General features: G+C 37.4%; 1 protein-coding gene across 6 annotated transcripts in view; it reads right to left on the reverse strand.

Moving 5' to 3' along the window:
• Positions 1 to 22174, reverse strand: part of MAPK10 (mitogen-activated protein kinase 10) — a 388740-nt gene that overhangs the window by 41462 nt on the left and 325104 nt on the right. For 4 of the 6 annotated variants that reach the window (XM_039539662.1, XM_039539666.1, XM_039539664.1 and 1 more), the window contains one exon: positions 767 to 949. In XM_039539662.1, coding sequence (XP_039395596.1) covers positions 767 to 949 — 183 coding nt within the window. Of the gene's footprint in view, positions 1 to 766; positions 950 to 19556; positions 19629 to 22174 lie in introns of those variants that run through there. The other 2 variants (XM_039539665.1, XM_039539668.1) reach the window with 2 other exon arrangements.

Consider the following 22174-nt stretch of genomic DNA (forward strand, 5'->3'; position numbering starts at 1 on the left):
ACTACATCAAGAGCAATTTTAGCTGGTGGCATTGATACTTTAACTTTTCTTAGTAAAGACATCATCACTTTTGTAATCATGCTCTGGCTGCACTGACAGTTTTGTTTACAAGAAAATTTAATGCCACTTTGAGATCTTCAAAGAAGACTTCTTGGGCTCCAGTATGTCAGAAAGAAAAAGAAAAATTCAGGCTGTCCAAACTTGTTTATGGTACTATCGGAGTGCATAGCTGTACAGAATGAGTGCCATGAACCTGACCTGCTTGACGTATTAATCAATGACAACATATGTACCCTAGAGGCCTGGCTGCCCTAGCACCAAATTTCCCTCAAATTCGTATTTAGAACTAACTCCTTGCTAGATAAAACCAATGCAAGTGTCTTGGTCATTACAGCACCTGAATCTGATCTGATAAATAAACACCATGATGTTTTTATGAAAACATCAACTGGCTAAAACATTTTACTTTTTCTTTCTTTACTACCCTACCTTTAGATCCCAAGCACTTTTTACTTTTTCTGACTTTTCATAAACACGTGGATGGAGCCTAACTTTGCAGACATTGAAAGTGCTTCCCTGTTTTCTTTCTAGTATTTTATTTATATCAATGACTCTCCCTCACCTTAGCAATGAGAAAAAAAAATTATGACCCACTATATGAAACATGTTTCAAAGTACATTAAAAGTCAATTCATCTCAGCTGGAGAAAAAACATTTTTGTATTGCACTTGCTCATACGTGCCCCACGCTCCCTCCTTGGACATACCTTTGAGTTTGTTGTGTTCTGAGTCGGCTGGGAAGAGAGAGTCTGGGAAAAGTTTGGGGAAAGTGAGACCAGCATACTTAGGTCGGTTCTCAACGTAGTTCCGCACTGTGGGTTGTAGCTTCTTCATGAATTCTGGACATGGTGTTCCCAGCTGCTCAATTACTTTATTCCACTGGTCAATATCTGAGGAGCAGTAGTTAAGGAAAAAAATGTGCAGCCTACTAGCTTTTTTGTTTGGTTGGTTGGTTTTTAGCAACCCATAAAGATACTTAATTCCCACCCAAGATACTTTTCAATCAATGTCTTGGTTCATCATCATGACTTGAAGCTTTATAAGCCATAATGGGTCAGACACTTATAGCACCTAGCTTACTGGTGGACACTGCACAAACAAATATTAATAATAATAGCTGGACACTCTCTCCCTGTTGGTCATGGATGCTAGTCTATTTCTGTTTTTAAATCCTAGCTTAATGGCTACTGTCTCTTACACCTGTGCAACCCCACAGACATCAGTAGGGCTACATGGGTGTAACAAATCTTATTTGTTCAGCTGGGAATATCAATCATAACTGTCACATTGTGTAGAGTGGTACCCAGTGGAGTGAAAAGAGTTCTGCAAGGGGAGAAGTTACCCCTAACTTGTTTTCTCCTTTCTTCATGAGCGATCAATAATTTGTGAAGGACATTTTATTTGGGAATAAACATGTTATGTGACAGAAAAGATTTATTTGCCAGAAGTTCCCAGAGACGCATAAACTGAAATGCTGCATACTTGTGTCTTTATTCTTCCTAGCCATTTATCAGTTCCTAGTTTTATAAGAACAACAAAAACTATTTGGCAAATTGTTGTAAAAATGTAATGTGTTTTCTTGACTGTTCACCATTTCCTCTAACAAATATTTTCTATTGGTACACAATGTACCAGTTACACACTAATATTTCTTTTGTTTTCCTCAAACATGACAACAAACAAGAAACAATTGTTATGCCTTCATCATGAATGCTAGCTTCCACATGCTTTCATACTCAACAAGAAACTCTCTCTCTTATTGGGGGGTTTCAACAGGCAACTCTTTTAGCTTTCCTGGAGTACTAATAAACATATCTGCTGAATGATTTGTCACACTTCTAGACATGTTCAGACTATGCCCTGCTGTGTCAAATAACAAAAAAAGGGGAGGCAATGTTTGATCAAGGATATTGCCTTTAAAACCAGTCCCACCTCCCCCTCACAATCCCTGCATTCATCAGGCTAAGGATTTGAAGAACATGTGAGATAATATACAAATAGACACATTTCTACCAAGAGACTGTCACAAGCATGTAGCTATGGAAGCTTCATGAGAACCCATTAGAAAGAGAACATTTATTTTAGAAAGTCTATTTCTGATGCAGCATAGTATGAAGATAACCTTGTTTTCATTATTGTTAATTGTTTATTTACAGTAGTGCCCACTCTGTGCTAAAAGATTTCCAAACACTCAAAAAGAACAGCCCCCGCTGTGAGGAGCTCACAATCTAAGAGCAGAAAAGTGGCCAGAGGAAAGGGAATAACAGTAGACAAATCATATACAATTTGCATTAGAGATGGCTGAAAAACTGGAAAATTTGGGGTTTGAAATTTCCATGAAAAATGTCTCCTTTTGTTATCAGAAAATTTAAAAATTCAATTTTTTTCAACCAACTGGTTAAAAAGTGGGATGAATTTTTCATGAAAATTTTGTCCCTCATTTTCACTGGAAGATGTAGAAATTCAAAAATTTTGGACCATCTCTAATTTGTACACAAGTCAACATGTTCACTGTGGGTTGCATGGCAGAAGTGAGTCTTTAAGAGGGCTTTAAATATTGGCTTTGCATATAAACTCATGAAGGTTGCACAATGTATAGAAAACATGAAAACTGTGTGATGAGGCTGTACCATGTGAGAGCACATGAAAAAGGGCACAGAAGTGAAAGTGTGAGCAACTAGAAATGGGTAGACAAGGATGGGAACACTGGTGGAGCAGAAGGCATGGAGACAATATGAAGCTTGATGAGGAAAGATATGTAGGAGGGGCCAAGTTATGCAGAACTCTGAAGGTGGTGGGAAGATGCTTACATTTGATTTGACAGCTGATGAAAAGCCAGTGGAAAGATTCAAAGAGAGAAAGAGTTATATGAGCAAATTGATGAGCAAAGGAAGGGAGTTTAGTGACTGCATTGTGTATGAACTGGTGGGATCAATGTGTATTTGAGAGGCCAGTAATCAAGGCAGGACATAATGAGGGCCCGAATGAGAGATTTGGCTGTGAAGATGGAAAAAACAGGATGGATCTTGGAGACACTGAGGAGGAAGATATGTTAGGATTTGGATGTCTAGGGCATGAGAGAGGTTTGTGGGAAAGGAAGATGGGGGTGATGTTGACAGTGACTGAAAAGGGGGAAGTAGAGAATGTTAGGGAGGGAAGTTCAGTTCCACATGCGTTCAATCTAAGCTGACAACAAGATATCTGAGAGGAGATGGAAGAGAGACAGGCTGAGATGTGGGATTGGATGGAAGGAGACAGTTTAGTGATGGAGAGAGAGATTTGTAAGTCATCAACATAGAGATGATAGTTGATGACATTACCCACAGAGAGGAGTAAAGTTAGCAAAAGATGAAAGACAAACCCTGGTCAATTACTTATAATCTCCTAAATGGTGTTGTGTGTATGTAGTAACTTCCAGCACAGCTCTCATTTTTGTGGTCAGTAATTGCTATTGTTTATGTCATCTTGGAACCTCATCTACCATAGAACTCAGGATTACTATTTCCAAACTTCTGAGAAGCTTTGGGAACAGAAATAGGTCTCCTACCAACTAAATTACTGAATGTTAAAAGCAATGCAGCCACATCCCCAAAATCAATATAATGATCAAAGTTACATCATCATGAGGTACCATCTTGCCTGTTTTTAACTTCTCTTACAAGTTCAAGGTTTGCTTGTTTTTTTATATGAATGACTGCTCTTTGTCTGCATCTTACTTCTGGACTAATGCTATACAAATTCTACAAAAAATTATTTGTGAACATTTGGTTAAGTAAAAATAATAATTCTACTTTTAAAAAATTCAATAGCCCTTTTACTTTGCTTCCTGTGAGCATTCAGATAATGAAACTTTCATTAATGAACATTTTAATGGAAAGAGAAAGTACTGCAAATACATATTCATGCCAGTATTCACATAAGTATTCACATTACAGAAAGCTCTCTGTAAGTTGGGAGTCATTCACATTAAGGGACATTTCCTGTTTGTTCATTATTCAAAATCATTGCTTCATGCAAAAATATTTCAGCTCATCAATTATTTGTGAACTATTCACTCACCTTTCTTAAGTTACTATTCTCCTTGTGGACTGGAGAGTTATCACATGGTACTGGATCTGTTCTCTGACTTGATGATTCCAAAACTCATAAGAGAACTTTCACGTTAACTGCTGAACACTTAACACGTGTCTAATTTATACTTTTAGAAGTTTCAGAGTAGCAGCCGTGTTAGTCTGTATCCGCAAAAAGAACAGGAGTACTTGTGGCACCTTAGAGACTAAGGGTACGTCTTCACTACCGGCCGGATCGGCGGGTAGCAATCGATTTCTCGGGGATTGTATATCACGTCTCATCTAGACGCGATATATCGATCCCCGAACGCGCTCCTGTCGACTCCGGAACTCCACCAATGCGAACGGCGGTAGCGGAGTCGACATGGGAGCCGCAGACATCAATCCCGCGCTGTGAGGACGGTAAGTAATTCGATCTAAGGTACTTCGACTTCAGCTACGCTATTCACGTAGCTGAAGTTGCGTATCTTAGATCGATCCCCCCCCAGCGTAGACCTGCCCTAACAAATTTATTTCAGCATGAGCTTTCGTGAGCTACAGCTCACTTCTTTGGATGCATAGAATGGAACCTATGAATAGAATTTAGAAGGGGACCCTGCTGAAATACCTAGGTACAGGAGTTGTTTTGAAGATGATACATGGTAGGTATATACCACACAAAACTAATCCATACATTAAGTGTCAAAAAAATCATATCAGGCGATGGAGAGAAAGGAAAGAAAATCTTTTCCAGGCATATTTTCATTTGGGGGAGCAACACCGGATTTGCCGATAAAACTTTGCCTTTTTTGTGTACATTGGCTTAAATATATTTGGCAAAATAAGGGATAACAAAACTACTACTACTAAGTATAATCACCACAGCCAGAGGTTATGGGTCTATTCCAGGCATGGGTGGATGAGGTTCTGTGTCCTGAGATGTGCATAATGATCCTTTCTGGTCTTTAAAGTCTCTGACTACATGAGATGAACTGAAGTGGGTGTGATTTTAGTTTTGCAAAATTCAACCCTACAACCAGCGGCAGTTCACATTCAGGTGGCCATTTGCCCAAACTTGCAAAATCCAGAAGAGAGAAATCACAAATGTTACTATGAATAATATGGTCTAGCATAGGTGGAGATGAACTTTTCAAAAACAGACCTCTAAGTATAGATGCTATCAAATGAAATTTATCATGGAGCAGAATATGTCCTCAATTGAGCAATCCATGTTACATGAGAAAACCCATCCTCTTACATTAATTCTGTCATCATAACCCACAAAACAAAGTATTCTAGTCTGGGGGGAAGCCATTGTAGGCAGCTGTGACTACTCAAGCTGGAACAAATCTCACCATAATTAAAACAGTATGCAAATTAAATTAGAATTGATTGGGAATTTTATGATAAATTTTTTCCACCTGAAAACGTCAATCCATCAAAACTGAAACTGTTCCTAGGAAAGGGTTGGTTTTGATACATTTCTTGATTAGAAATATTTTTGGAAAAAAAATAATTTTCAACGTGAAGTTTCATTTTTCGGTTCAAAATGACATTTCATTTTTTAAAATAGTTAATTTATAGTAAAACTGGTTTAAAAGCTTAAAAAATGTTGAATCTCGAATGAAGTATTTTGAAATTACTGAAATAGAAATGTTTCAGCTGACCCAATCTAGATTTTTAATATGATTTTTATCCTGACTCATGATAGGAAAAATTTAAAATTTTTGAAATTTCATAGGACAGAAAACCTGTTTCCTGCCCTGCTCTAATTAACACAGCAGAGGCCAATATACTGGACTCATGACATAGAGAGGGGAGGCATTTCTGTGCAGTTATTGGAACATTAGACCAGGAGTCAAAACAGGAGTTCTACTTCCATTCCCACCACAGTCTAACTATATGAACTTGAACTATCTACTTCAGTTCTTTGTACTTCAATTTACCCATCCATAAAATGATTATAGGAGTGCAGTGAGGCTAATTAATTGTTTTAAAAAATTAAACCAAAAAACTGAGCTCCTCATATGAAAAGGACTTTCTACATGTAAAGTACTGCCATTACTATATATAATAAACAATTTTAATACCTAACTTTTAAATCCATAACAATGTACTGATTAGGAGTTGTTTTTGTAGTGGATATAACATCAATCAGATACCTAGTATGCCAATGACAACATCAAACATTGCAAACTTCACATTTTCACAAGGAAACCCCTTAAAGAGCTGCTGATGCTTCATGGGAAAACAATTACATCAATCAATGGGACAAAATCACACGGAGGGACAGAACAGGCAAGGGGACACACACATTCCAGGCACAGAACATAATAGAATATAAGGAAACAAGTAAATCAGGGGAAGAAAGATCATATTAAAAAGAGTATATGAAGATGAAAGAGAAGTAAAAATAAAAATTTCATCTATTCAAAGAAATTAAGTCATAGAGGATAATATAACAGTATCTAGTAAAAAATAGAGTAAAAGAAAAAACAGTATGGATGAAAATGAAACCAGTAATAAAATTAGGTAATAGTAATTATAGAAGCTATCAATCATGATGAAATGCAATATAAAGGGGATTCAAGGTAAGATAATTGGATCAATTTCATAATGAGCTGAAATCACAGGAGATGGGGATTTGAAGATTGAGCGCTGACTGCTTCATGAAGCTGCTGGGGGAGGGAGGAGCAAGGCGGACGGCTGGAGAGAGAGGAGTGCAGAAGAGCAGGTGAGAGTAACTCATAGGAGCAGAAATGTGGACCAAAATACAAAAGCATTCAACATCCCTGTGTGAAGAACAACATCCTGACACAACACAAAGGGGACACTAACAAAAAAAGGGGGTTAAGAAAACAAAAATTAAAAGGTACTGCAAAAAAAAAAACAACACCATAATAAAAAAGTAAAAACAGTTAAAGACAAAGTAGAAAAACAAACAAAGTAACATAACTAATGTAAAATACAAAAAAACAGTAAAAGTAAAAAAAGAAATAAAAAAAAAAAAAAAGAAAAAAAAAGAAAAAAAAAAAAAAAAAAAAAAAAAAGAGAAAAAAAAAAAAAAAACAAGGAAAAAAAAAAGAAAAAAAAGAAAGAACAAACAAACACAGAAAACAAACAAGAAAGAAAAAGAAAAGAAAAAAAAAAGCCAAGTTAAAAGCAAGAAAAGCCAAAAAAAGCCAAAAAAAGCAACAAAAAAACCACAAACAGAAAAAGCAATAAACAAAAAAGAAACAAGAACCAACCTTAAGTGATGAAAAAAAAAAAAAATGAAAATGCTTTAAAGATGATAAAAAAGAAAATAAAGAAATTGATAAACTCTTTTCTTTGCTTTTGTGATGGGAGAGGATTAGAGATTGATTGCGCTGGAGTTGGCTTTAGAGAAGGTTTTGGAATTGATTGACACTAGAGGTGACTGTAACAAGTCACTGTTTTGGAATTAATTGATAAACTCAACTGAAACATCAACCTCAAAGAGTCACAAGTTAACAAGAGTTCTGAAAGAACTCAAATTAAGAGTGAACGACTAACCAAGGTTTGTAACCTGTTGAACTAATATTAACTCGTAACCAAGTGCTGGAATTTAGCGTGGAAAATTAAAAAGATTAAAAAGGGTGATTAAATAGACGGTAGTAAGTCTAACGGTAATTAACGTCAGTAAGAAAAATAATGAAACAATAGTAAAAAATAAAATTGTAAAACACATAGAAAAACAAAACATCTAATAAAATAGCACTCTTAAACAATGTAAAACATGGTTCTTATAATGAGAATCTAATCTATTAGAGTGGAGGGGAAACATGGGTCACATGTGTGGGAGGGGGGGGTGTGTGAGAATAGTACCCTCACCAAAGAACCAAAAAGTAAACAAGTCCCTCACCAAAGGCTCGTAAAAATTCATGTCATGGATAAAAAAGAAGGTCCTTTTCAGGGATTGAGAAAGGGTTTAAGGACAGGAAAAAAGGGGTAGGAATTATTGGTAGAATAGAGAGGGGTAGAGGGGTAACTAGTGGTCCTCCAGTCCTAGGACTTCAATTATCATCCTATTCAATTTATAAAATGAGGGAGGAAAAAACAGCAACAGTGAGGTGCTTACTAAACTGATACTAATACTAAAAGAGAATTAAGACTAAAGCAGATTAAGAGTGAACTAAAAAAAAAACAAAAACAAAAAAAAAAAAACAAATGGCAAATGAAAATAAAAAATGAAATAAAAATAAAAAATAAAAAAAAAAATAAAAACAATATACATACAACATACCTCAACTATAATACATACATAAAAGATCAAATTCTTGGAGGTGAGTCTTAGTCTGAGTTGTCTGATGTCCTCTACTGTGCAGAGAGGCAAAAAAAAGGCAGAGGGAAAAAAGGAATCAAGGAAAAGGATAAGAGAGAAGGGATAGAGAATTAGAATATGAATATATTATTGCCCTCCATAATCCATACCACTACACTGTACAGTACAGATGTCCTCCCTCTCCTCAAAAAAGAAAAAGATATTCTAAAAAAAAAAAAAAAAGAGCAAAAAAAATGATTAGGTTTAGAGAGAGGTCCATAAGAGAAAAGATTAAAGAGGCTAGGACTCTTCAGTTTGGAAAAGAGGAGAAAGGGGGGGGACATGATAGAGTATATAAAATCATGAGTGATGATGAGAAAGTGGAAAGAAAAAAGTTTATTACTTATATTTAATACATAAACACAAGAACTAGGGGAAATGAAAATTAATAGCAGGTTTAAAAAAAAAAAAAAAAAAAGTTTTTTCTTCTCGCAGCAGCAGTCAGTGGAACTCCTTACCTACCTGAGGGGAGAGTGAGGGCTATAGGACTATAACAATGTTTAAAAGGACTGATAAATTCATAAGTGCATAAAATAAATGGCTATTAGCCAGGATGGGGGGTAAGAATGTCCCCCCTAGCCTCTGGAGGTCAGAGATGGGATGGGGGAGAGAGAGAGAGAGATCTTGATCATTGTGTGTGTTAGGTCCTCCTCAGGGGGGGCACATTGGCCACTGTGTCGAGACAGATACTGGGCTAGTTGGACCTTTGGTCTGACCCGGTACGGCCTTTCTTATGTTCTTATGTTCTTACTTGGGAAAGGTGAATGAATAGGGGTTTTGTTCCTTAAGATTTCCTTCTGGTTGTCTTCCACTTGACTAAATCTATGATTTGTGTCATCATAGCACAGGATCAGGATTTAAAAGGAGGAATACATAGCAGAAACAGATGAGTTCTGTAAAACAATGAAGCTGCTTTTATAGATAAATCCCTAGTAATAAAAGATGGGGAAGAAAAGTACAGAAGAAAAATGAGTCTAGGTTGCTGCTTGCTTTACTCACACTAGTATATTTTAGTTCTACTGTTACTTCTTTCTATTTACCTGCACTTAGCTTGTCCATTACTTTCTAAAAGTCAAATGCATGACAGGGTACAGTTGCATATTGGTCAGGCCGTAGCACCCCATTTCAGTGTCTGGTTTTGTAGAGTTACTGGATCAAATTTATCCATGGTGAACTTTCTGGTGTAACTCCATTGACATAAATGGCTTTACACCAGGGAAAAATGTCTCATCCTAGATACCTTTCCACCCCAATGTTGATCAGAGTCAGTGACAAATACCCAGAGGGGAAATGGGACACTTGTAAAGAGTGGTCAAATGCTGCAGTGACACAGCATCTAGATATTCAGGGCTTGGAAAACCACTTGCTTTCCCTGGCCAGTGGGCAGAAACAATGTCCTCAATGCTGCAAAATATAAACTTTGATTTAAAACAAATGTCTAAGTTTGAGCCCTAGATGCATATGTAGTGGTCAAAAACAGATATGATGTGAACAGTGGCTAGGTTGCATATCGGTAAATGGAAGAGTGTGAATGTAACTTGCATGGCAACAGAAATGAGGTGAATGGAGTGGCATCAGGAAACACAACCACCATGATGATATATGCAGACTTAAGGTGAAGTAAGCTTCCCCTGGGCTCAATAAGGAAAAGTGCTTTTCATTAGTTTTGGGTAGTAGACAGGGAATAACGATTTAGTTAATAAAGTGGGGGAGCAATTCATATTTTAGGATAAAGGCAGGGTCCAGATGTGTACATTACAATGTGTTTATGGTTTCAGGTATATTAATTATAATGCCTGCTTGGTCTTTAGCAGCGATTCAGAGCTTTGGATAGACTTCTGGTGTATGGTGTCTGATAGCACAAACAATTAATTAGATGTCGGGTAAGTGACGTAGCCATTCTAATGGCAGCAGCATCCACAGATGTCAAGCACCAGAAAGACGATAAAGAGGGCAGTTCATAACCAGATGGCATGCTGTTTGTTCTTGAGTTTTGTAGGGGCAGGATGGGGAGCTCTAGCAGCCGCAACAGTAAAGATGTAAGTTAAACCGCCCATGAACACAACATATCCTGCTGTAATGAAGAAAGATCTTTCAGTTCATATGGTTGTTCTAAGGGGCATGTGAGAGCTGATCCAGACAGGCTAGGGGACACAGATCTGAGTTGTCTATCTGCCAAGAAACTTGCCATCGATCCAAAATATTGTCCCACATGACATGTTGCTGCCACGCTTTAGAAAGATCATGTCTGATGTCCTGTCTGAGAGGCTCAACTATTTCAGAAAAGGGACGTCTTTGACTTTAACTACTATTTTTTATGGGGCTTTCCGATGAAATTGTGAAGTAAGCTGTCTTGATACGTAGCTGCGCATAGTAATGCAGCCAGGGCCCTGACTTCTCACTTAATTGCCAGGGAAACAGTGCCAGCCAGGAGCAGAAAGTTAGAAACTGGAGTTGTCCAGCTCACACCACTGATGATACAAAGGCAGAGTTGATCATTAAGTCCAATATCCACAATGACGACTGGAGACCCATGCTCCCAACACAGTATTCAGTAGGTGCAATAATTAGGGCACTGGGAGATGTCCATAAGGTTGCAGCACTACTGCCCCATGAGTTGACAACAAGCCTGTGGAGGTGTGCAAATCTTGGCTTGATTTCAATTGCATCTTCTTGATATGTTTTTGACAGGACAAAGTGTAGTCAAGCTTTATCCCCAGATAAATAGGGTACACTTCAAAAATAATTGTCTAATTGCTCAGAAGGACCTGCAGCTGTCGATGAGCTAACTGTTTGGCAAGATAGAAACAAGATGATACTGTCTTTAGTGCATGCAGTTTAAGACACCGCTTCAAAAAGTTTTAGGCCAAGGTGTCAAAGTCCAATGACAGGCAGAATTCCTGCGCCTAAAAGCTTCTTCTAGCTATTTCAAGCCAGATGTCAATGGTGTACACAAACTTAGTTGCCAAGGTGGGAGACATGACATGGGTGACTTGTGATTGTGAAGTATGAAGCTGTTTCAAGTCACCCATGTCATATAAACAACGGATTTCCCCGGGGATCTGTACTCATTCCAATACTCTTTGGATAGACCGACAAGGTAAACAAATGCCACGCTTGAACCATCAGGTCATGTATTCCTTAGGATATTCACAGCCTCAGAGAAAACATTTTTCACATTAAAGTTTTTATTTTAATACATGACATTGTTATGCTGTGCTAATTGACTCAGACTTATTATTTAACATCAGAGTCATCAGTACACTCTTTAGAAAGTTACAGGTGAAACTGAAGTGTCACGGGCATTTATACAAAACTTATTTTAAAAAAAATTCTAAGGAAATTCCCTCCCCCACAAAAAATATTGTTATCCCAATTTTAAATGTAAAAATATTATTTATTAAAGTCAGGAGGAAACTTTAAAAGAAAGTTTTGTCAAACTCACGAATGTTGGAAAGCTTAGAAGTTGGAGGACTAAAAACCAAAACATATTAGAAAATATTGACATATCTAGTTAAGGTCACCCAAATCACCTTAACTTATTCCCCTCTCTCTCTCCCACCCCAGAACAATCAAAACTAAGGCAAAAAAAAACTAAAGGCAATGGATATCTTAATCACATCAGTGACTCCAAAATAGAGAGGGAATCTAAGTGGACAGGACCTTATTCTTGTGGGTAAGATTAATTACATGCAATTAAGGCATTTTTGACTGAAGTTAACAGGTACTTACATTGCTAGGGTGAAATAGTCCCGTCTTCTTTAAGACCATAGACATTCACCCACGAAAGCAAAAACAAAAGCAAGATTTTTACATCTCTTCACAAAATGTGACCACATTTGAGTACAATCATTTAGGACAATACCCAAAAGTACACGTGGTTTCAAATGTAAAAATGATGTCACAATCTGAGACTTCTAGCCATTGGGCCCAATTTCTTATTTATACTATGACAACTTTTGTCATTCTAAGGGCCAGATCCTCAACTGGTGTAAATCATCATAGCTTTATTGAAGTCAATGACATTTTATGTCAACTGAGGATCATACCCAGGTAGTAAAAAGGGCCCTTAAAATAGGTGTAAATATACTTTGCTGCAGAAGCATAAAGTGGACTTAGTGTAAATAAGAATGAGGCTCACTATGTCCAGGGCTACAGCTATTTGGTTCTTGCTCACATGATCAGGGTCTAATAGATCACCATATGCGAGGTCGGGAAAGAAATTCCACAGCTCAGATTAGTAGTGACCTTGGGGTTTTCTCAACTTCTTCTGCAGTGTGGGGGTGCGGGTCACTTGCTAGAATTATCTGGGTATATCTCACTTAATCAATTCCCTGCATCGCAGGTGCCTCATGCATTGGTGCATCTCAGTCTCTCCTACTGTCTGCCTATGGCACATAACAGTCTAGTCTCCTGCAAACTGTAATACTTGGTCTTACGTTGGTCATTGAGTTTAGTGCACAGATGCTGAGTTGTGCTGGTGGCTGTGATATACAGGAAATCAGACTAGATGATCTGGTGGCCCCTTCTGGCCTTAAACTCTATGAGAAGACTTGATCCAAAATTAAATACATCACATGGAGTGGTGTGACTTGGGATCACTATCATATCACAGATATATGGGCATAAAAGACATAAAGGCCACTTACATATTCCATTGCTGCTCAACAACACAGTAAAACTATGCACATATATGGATTTAGTAAACTGACTTTCAAAAGTCCTTATCTCAATCTTCTTCGTCAAGAGTTCTTCAGCAAAATATCACCGTTAAAACCTCAAGGGGCAACATGTGTGCAGGATGGAAGCTTGGCAAGGGAAGAGCGCAAAGTTAACATCATTTGGGTGAAGGTTTATCTTGAGAGTGGACTCTTAAATTGGAATTTCCAAAACTTCCAACCCTTTTTTTTAAACTGTAACATTCTCTTAAGAGTTTTTTCACCATTACTAGTCAGTAAAAATCACATCCTTATCCCAAGATTAAAATAACTATTTTCCTAAACAAAACAAAAATCTATACCAGGAAAATACTTTAATATAAAATATTTTTGCAAAGTTAAAATTGCACAATTAAGCCCTGACCAAGTCAGGAACTTCAGAAGTTAAGGTTGAATGTGTAACCTTTAGCGCCAATTTTTGGGGCACATACGAATAATGATACTTGGCTCAATCTTCCTTACATAACTCAGAGGAGTATTTCCATTGAAGCCACCTGTGAGAAAGGTGAGCAGAGTTTGTTCCACAGTTTTTAATCTAGATTTCGCTCACACACTTCAGTGGTATTACCTGCTTGAGTAAATTTAAGCCAGTGGGAACTAATCACACATCTAAGGAGAACAGGATTTGGCCCTAAGGGAAAACATACTGTACCATTATTTCTCAAAATAATAGAATTCTTTCTACAATTGTAGACATATAATAATAATAAAAGAAAGACTGTGGTCCCATAGTCAAGGATTGACCTCAGACAAACCACTTTAGCAGGAGCATGCTCAGCATCAATGGAATCTTCAGGGAGTTTAGCTACTAAAATTTAAGAAGTCTCTGCCAAGCACGTGCAAATTGCAATTTTTCTAATTGGCCAGATAGTGGTGAATTTTTAGAGACAAGAAAAGGCATATCTCTGAAACATAAGGCCACCCCTTGCCAAATTTAAAGTCCCTGCTAAGAGCATGGTCACCAGAATTTTTTAACGCGGGCAAAGCAACGTATTTTTTCCCTAGCCTCATTCTTGGAAATGGCTAAAATATTCAAAAAACATTGATCCTGAGGCAGATAAATGATATGGATAATTTCAGCCCAAATGGTTAGATTTGGCAAAGTCTTAAGCAACTGAAAACAAGATCTTATAATGGGAATTGTCAGCAAACCCTAATAATAGGTGGTGCTACCTATAGCCTCACCTATAATACATACATACATACCCACACACCCATACATTTCTGCAATAATTAAACAAACTGCATTTAATTTTCACCTTTTTACTTTTTTCATCTGCGTTTTCATTTTCTCTTTCACGTGCTCTCTCATATCTATATCTACACACCATTCGTACAGTGAAAGAGAAAACTGTTTATATGTAGGTCCTTTATAAGTACCGTTTCACTTTATCAGTAATGATCATATGTGGTGGAAAAAGGTACATACGCTGTTTCTTTATCTGTAAATGTGTCAACTGTCCTTCAAAATTAGAGGACCAAGGTCTAGAATGGGCAACATTTAGTCATGAACAAACGACAGGTTTGAAGTCCAATATCTTGTGATTCATCAGGATAGAAATGGGAGCTTTTAAACTAGCAGCTAAACCATTAGAAATCTGAAAATCTCCTTTTCCTATAGTATAAGGCATTTGTTCTTAGCCTTGTTAGACCCTGATGTCAAGCCATATGTAACATTATTAATTATAGAAAAAACTATTCTAGGTCACTTTTAAAGGCTTGTAAAATGGATTTGGTATACTTCCATCCTTGAGTCCTGTACAGTTGGATACATGCTGTAAGGCATCTGGTTTTCCAGATGGAAGCAATTATTTTAAAAATTGCTAAGACAGTTCTAAAATAGTTTTAAAAAATTATGTGGCATACACAGAATTCATGATTGTGTGATGGAATATGGCTTCATAAATGCTGAGTCACATGGCCATCCCATACTCATGCTGATAAAAGTTTACACACGACACCATCAGATTTTCCCAATACATGGTCATTATATACATTCCCATATGCATTCACACCACTGCAGTCACAAACTTCCTAGTGAAAGGTTACAAAATTTGTTTGGAAGCTGTTCTTAAAATAAATAAATAAATAAATAAATAAAGCTATGCATAATCTTTGCTTTCATAGCTAGCCACAGGAATTAGGGTGAGTGAGGCACCCATTACTCCTTTGTGCAGGCGACTCAAATCACAGGTAGCATTGTGGGAACAAGGGCATTCTCTGTGGGGCTGGTATGCCCCTTCTCCCCCTACCCAAGAGAGTGGAGTACATGCAAAACAAGAGGAAACTGTGAGGCAGAATCTTGCTCAGAGCTGGTGAAAAAGCCACAATTCATCCCTTAATTGAAGGTCCTGAATTGTAGGCTCTCAACCATAAATCCCAGCGTTGCTGCAACTGAGACTGGACAGAGGCAAATACGGAACCAAAAAAAGTGTTCCACCTCCTTTTAACCAGCTGTAGCATAGTCGAACACTGAAAACACTAGGAAAGGAGTGCAGCATTTTACAATTGTGAGCCAATGAAGACTGAAGGAACTGTTAACGATGTAAAACTTCCATCTACAATTTGATCATTTCTCAGAGACGACTTGTAAAAGAATAACGGCTAAATTCTGCTCTCGCTAACACTTGTGTACACCCAATTAATTTGGAGGGTTTACAATGGTAAAACAGAGCTAGACCTGCTTGCAATTTGTCCACAATCATATTTGCTTGTAAAATTTGCAATTCTAGCTATTTTGGTTTGTTACATAAGCCATCCAATTCAGAAAACAGAAACAATATCATGTGATTATATACCAAACCAAACTCATGTGACTTGCAAACTGTGAATTTTATAATCAAATATACAATTTAAAATTCGGTTTTGGTCAATATTCAAGTTTTTGAATTTGTAATCACAGATGCTGACTCCAGGGGTGCTCCAGGGCTCAAACACCTACGGAAAGAAATAGGGAGTGCTCAGCACCCACCAGCCACTGTGGTTCCAGGGCTCCTGGCTGGCTGCTGATCAGCTGTTTGGTGGGCCAAGCGTTGGCCAGCAGACCAGCAAGCAGCTGCCAGGAGGCGCTCGGGGGAGGTGGAGAGGAGAAGAGGGGGAGAAAGGGCAGGGCAGGAAGAGTCAGAATGAGGGTGGGGCCTCGGGGAAAGGGCAGAGCAGGAGTGGGGCCTTGGGGCAGAGCAGGGGTGGAGCACCCACTGGGGGAAAAAAAAGTCAGCGTCTGTGTTTGTAATTGCTTTTCATGAGTATTTGTGTTAGTCTTGAGTGTTCAAATGTTGATGCAAGGCGAATGTAAAAGCATAACAAACACTTTTCAAATCAAATTTTGTTTGTTATTTGAAACAGATATTTGCAGAAAATATTCTCACAGGTTCTCTCTGCTTGACTGAGAACAAAATTTGGTCCACTGACTTTCTTAACCAATTTCCCTTCTTTCTTACACCTGGCAATAACAACAAAAAAATCAGATTTGTAAGTCTTCTGTTGCTATAAATATCCACAGGTTCCTCCTATGTGATATTTACTTGATAGAGTAATGATAAAAGCCCTACTTGTGCAAAACACTTAAGCATGTGCTTAATTTTAGCATACCTTTGAATCCAACTGGAATGAATGTGAATGAAGCATATGCTTATAATTAAGAAAATGCTTAAATGCTCTGCTGAATCAGGGTCACAAAGGTTATAGACCTTACTTCCTGCTGGCATTACTCCATATTGTGTCAATATTGGTTGTGTGACTCCAATGAATTCAGAGTTCAAGAGCATAACTTGAACCAAAGAACTGAAGCAGAACACATTTTGGGCCTGATCTTTTACATTTCTGATTACCCCCAATTTCCATTCACTGCATTAGATATTGTGAGCTCAGTAGTTTCAAGGGGCACTCAGCACCTTGCAGGATCAGATCCCCTTAGTCTCTGAACGGTGATAAGAGGAGTTGGATTTGGTTGCTATGACATGCATTAGAAAATAATGTTTTTTTCAAGAAGCAAGTTCGACTGTTTGAAAGAGAATTTATAAATTGCAGCAGAGTACCAGTGAAGAAAGTAAGGGAACTGCTGAAAATTACAGCAGAGTTGCACGTAAAATACAGTGCACATATAGCACCATAAATATATACACAAATAATAAACTTTTGTTGCTAATATCATTTATTATTATAGTAGCACCTAAGAGTCCTAGTCATGGACCAGACCCCCAATCATGCTAAACATATGAGGAGAACAAATGAACTCAATTAAGGAATAATCCCAAACTAATCAGCAGTTGCTAATGGCTGATTTCTGGGAATTATTGCTATAGTAAACTGAATTTAATACTTTAATTAAAGAGGCTTTTTCTGATTTATTTTTAATAAGTATAAAGCTGTGTGCGGTAAACTCATCTTTTAAAATTAATATTTAGGGCATGTTCAAATAGTTTTATACCTTTTCCTGGTAACATTTTTAATTAAATCTAACAAAGCTAAAGCTATCAGCCTAACGAACAATGGAACTACAGCGCTGAGCTATAGCAGTCTGAATGCTTCACCCTATCCCACAATTTCCATAGAACACACAGAAACACATCCTGGGCTGAATCCTTAGCTAGTGCTAACTGGAATTACACCGATTCACACAGCAGAGAATCTAGCCCAATTCATGCTTTCTGGGTCCAAGTCCTGTTCCCATGGAAATCTAGTGGTGTTTTGCCATTAATTTCAATGGGAACAGGAGCAGCACATATTTCAGCCACGTATCCATCAAACATATGGACTGAAATCAGAAACTACTGTATTGAAGGCAGTTAAGATCGGCGGGGGGGGGTGTTCTTTTTCTTTTTTTTTCTTACAAGTCTTTAGATATTACTATTTCCCCACATTAATCAAATAATTATACCCTTTAAAGATATCAATGTGAATATATCAGATGCATGAAAAATTAATCTAGCAAGCAAGTGATAGCACAAAAATGACAATCAGAGAGATTACAGTGCACATAATGCATTTGTAGCCACATATGTAGCTAACACCTGAAGACTTCTCCCTACTCTTCCCTCTTGGTGTTTTATAAGTACAGGGTCCACATGAGAAATAAAATCTATAAACTTAATGGTCCAAATGGTTCTTGTTGTAATTCCTTTGAGTTACATCTGAGTGAACTGAAATATCAGACTGATAGATGTTAAAATAATGAAGTATTTATTGAAGTTTGTGTAGAAATCTCAATGGTACCTTTAATCAGGAAAAAAAAGAATTCCTCAGTGTAGTAAGTGCAGAACTGTACAATGACTAAAAAGCACACTCTGTTTATTGGGCCCTTACGCCCACTGATTTAAAATAAGTTTAACTATATTTGTTTGCAGTATTGCTGTAGCTGTGATGGTCCCAAGATATGCTAGAGAGATGGCGGGTGAGGAAATATATATTATTGGACCAACTTCTGTTGGTGAAAGAGACAAGTTTTTGAGTTTTACAGCGCTCTTCTTCAGGTCTAGAAAAGGTAATCAGAGTGTCATAGCTAAATACTTTGTATTTATAATATAATTTATAATTTATAATGTATTTAAATACAATGTATTTAGCTGTGATACTCTGGTTACCTCTTCCAAACCTCAAGAAAATCCCCTAGAAACTCTAACTATACTGAATTCTACCTATAATGAAAAAACCCTACTTCCATAAAATCCCATTAATTGCTTTAACAGAGAGAGGACAGGCTTATCTGCTCTAGTTTCATTTTTTAAAATCATAATGAAAATGAAGTCTATTACAATGATTTAAAGCAGAGAGTTTTGACTCACCAAGTTAGTACAATCCAGACTACTCTCAGTTATAATAAAAAGTAAAATCCCACATTAGAAAGCATTTCCTAGTTAAATAGCATTGTGCTTCTATGTACAGTGATCGCCATTAAAAAATCAACATTTACCAAAAAGTAGGATTTGAGTTATCATCTCTTCTCCCTAAACTGTGGTATCTATGATTTACCACTCACTGATACATATTGTAAGCCTTGCTTTTTAATGGTACCCACTATAAAACATAACTTGAACATTAAAATATTGTCATTTATAAAAGAAAATAAGAAAAGGTAATTTGAGACAATTATAGTGCAACATAACTAATAAACAGATGGTCACTGGCTGCTACCAGCAGAAGTTATGAACAATACATAGCATCGTGTTTATTCTTTCATGTACTATACTCACTGTGTTCTCCATGTAAGCCTTTTACTAGGAGACAAAGACATTATAACAAGGTACAGGCTTTGCAAGCATTTTGTAATGGGATTTATCCCAGTTATTTAGATACATTAAATGTATATCAGCACTAGTCTATTACCAAGGGGCCTGAGGGGAAGAGATTGAAAGTACCTATAGAGACCAATGGCTGCTAGGAAGGATACGATCAGTGCCAGGAAACAACACAGCACCTTTAATCATTTCTCCCATGATGCACCCTACTGACCACATGTCAACTGAAAACAAAAATGAAATGAAGGTAAACAAGAACACAGCAACAGAACAACAAATAAATGAGAAGACAACTTATCCAATCATGCCAAGTACAGGAGCCTGCAGTTGGTACTGAGAAGTATATCTGGAGGAGCTGTGCTTGTATATATATGTTTGATGAGAGTATAGCTGGGCTGAGAAAAACTGACTCCAGTAATTCTTTTCTCACAAAAATGAGAGACAATACTATTAAACCCTGGAAATTGAGTAAGACCCCTGGTTAGCTACTATGCGTTCATGCAAGTTTGCAATTAAAATTAAAGAATTTCATTTTTTTTTAAAGTTCTCATTTGCTTTCATTACTTAGGATCATACTAGTTTGCGCTGTAAATGAATGCTGGTCTTCGTATTCATTGGAGATATGCAAATCACTTCCCTTTCATCCTTTCAACTACAGGAGATCCATGCACATTTTTAAATCTGAACTGCCAACAGCCACAAAAGAAAGCTTGGTCTTGACAAAACATATCCACCTCTCATTCAGAAATGTGAATAAAATGTGTTGAGATCATTCAGTTTCAATAATGCATGCTTTGGAGTCTGTTGGCTCACTTCTATTGAATCTCAACAAAGCAGCTAGTTCAGAATGGGTGTCCTGAGAAACTCATAAGATTTTCATTCTACATGATAGGAAATGCTAACTTTATAATGGAACAGCTCTGATACAAAGCACTAAACTGGCCATTCTGGACTGTAATTCAGAGCAAACCAGAGGCCTAAGTCCCCTCCTGTGGATATTGATGCATCCAAATTGGTTTCAAGGAAGTTACTCATGATTTACACTGATATCAAGGATATCAGAATTAGGCCTTTGAAGTCTAACGTGTAATTAAATTGGTGCTCTCCTCCTCCCTGCTATTGCCAGTGAGGATGAGCTGTTAACATCATACGGCACAAACACACAAGCTAGCAAGCCTTGAAACTGAACTGCATGTGCCAACTCCTTTCTATGATATTCCACACCAGAGAGAAAGACTGGTTTTTGCTGTGCAGGATCTGTGTGGGGAGAGACCAATGTCATGTTGTTTGCTTTCACTCCTTCTTAAGATTCCAGGCCAACCCTGATTTTGTAGCAGTGGCTTAAAGTGGATTTGGTTTCTAAGGAAAATGTACTTACTGTGGAAATCTTAATCCTGACTGTAGTTCTAGTTCCCTGTTGTTTTACTTAGCAGATGAGAAGCTTTATCAGCACCAAAAATGGCTACTTGCTTGGTAGCAATAAGCATACCCAGAAGAACTAATTACTGCTGCTTCCATCACAAGCTAAATGTTATATAGAATATCAGGAAAAAATAGTGCAAATAGTTATGTGTCCAACCATTACTAATATATTTATTATCTTAAGAAATTTCTGTCTCATGATATTATTGTTGCAAAATGTTAGTTAAAAATTATTTCTATGGAAAATGATCTAATGGTTTAATTATAAACTCTTTTCATACTATAAGGCAGCAATGGAAGAATTCCTTGCATTCTACTTTACTTGTGAAGTTTTGTGAAGCAAATTCTTATAAGATTTCCAATGCCATACGGACTGGGTAAGAACCTTGGGATTTGACCCAATGACTGCAGAGAAAAATATGCAATCTCTCGCTTCCTTTCTCTCTTTAACAAACAGATTTAAAAATCCCTAATAAGACCCCAAATTTGTCACTGCATACGTTTAATAACAGTAAGGAGCTTGAGGCTAAAGACCTCATTGTTATTTATATTACAATAGTGCCCAGAAGCCCTAATTAGGAATCAACGCTCTCTGGTTCTAGGCTCCATACAAACATGTAGTAGCAAGATCTAAATCTTAATCCTAAATTTAATTTAGTCTTGTGTTAATCAAGACTAACTCCACTGAATAAAATGGAGTTACACCGGTTAAAACTGATGAGAGGAGAGAATGTCAATGTCATGTTCACAAAAGCTATCCCCACTACAGTCTCAGATCCAGGAGTCCTCTGTTTATCCACAACAGGCAGCAGCTGTGCAATCTTTCCCCACATTGCCATGCCACTGTGCCTTAGCTCTGACCTAGAGAGGAACCACTACAAAGGGAGAAGAGGCAGCTTTATACTCTACCTTTTCACCTCTGCCAAGATGGCCAGGTTAGTCCCATTTGTGATAGTTTCTATTTTAATGATGCCGATACCTGTCCACTGAGAACTGGAAACAGACTGCCCTGCTTTGAATAGCTACTTGTTGTAGCACTGCTGGTTGTGGGATTTCTGAGGCAAAGTGTGATGCTTGCTATCCTCATTTGCATATATACAGCCCAGAATATGTAACAGCCCAAACCTATTTCACGCAAGTGCTGAGGTGTGAACTCTGAGAACAACCCAAGGAAGTCTGAATATGCTTGTCAGTGCACTAAGTTCACTTCTCCAAGTCCATTTTAAAGGGAGTTTCTTTGAAGGAGTTCTGCTGGGAAATACTTCTCCAGCTCTTCATGCTTATTGGAAGCTATGGTCCCAGCTACAGAACTGAATCCAGCTGTTTACTTGAAACTTTCAAAGGGAAA

The sequence above is a fragment of the Mauremys reevesii genome, linkage group 5 (genome assembly GCF_016161935.1).
Source record: "Mauremys reevesii isolate NIE-2019 linkage group 5, ASM1616193v1, whole genome shotgun sequence".
In the NCBI taxonomy this organism is placed as follows: Eukaryota; Metazoa; Chordata; order Testudines; family Geoemydidae; genus Mauremys; species Mauremys reevesii.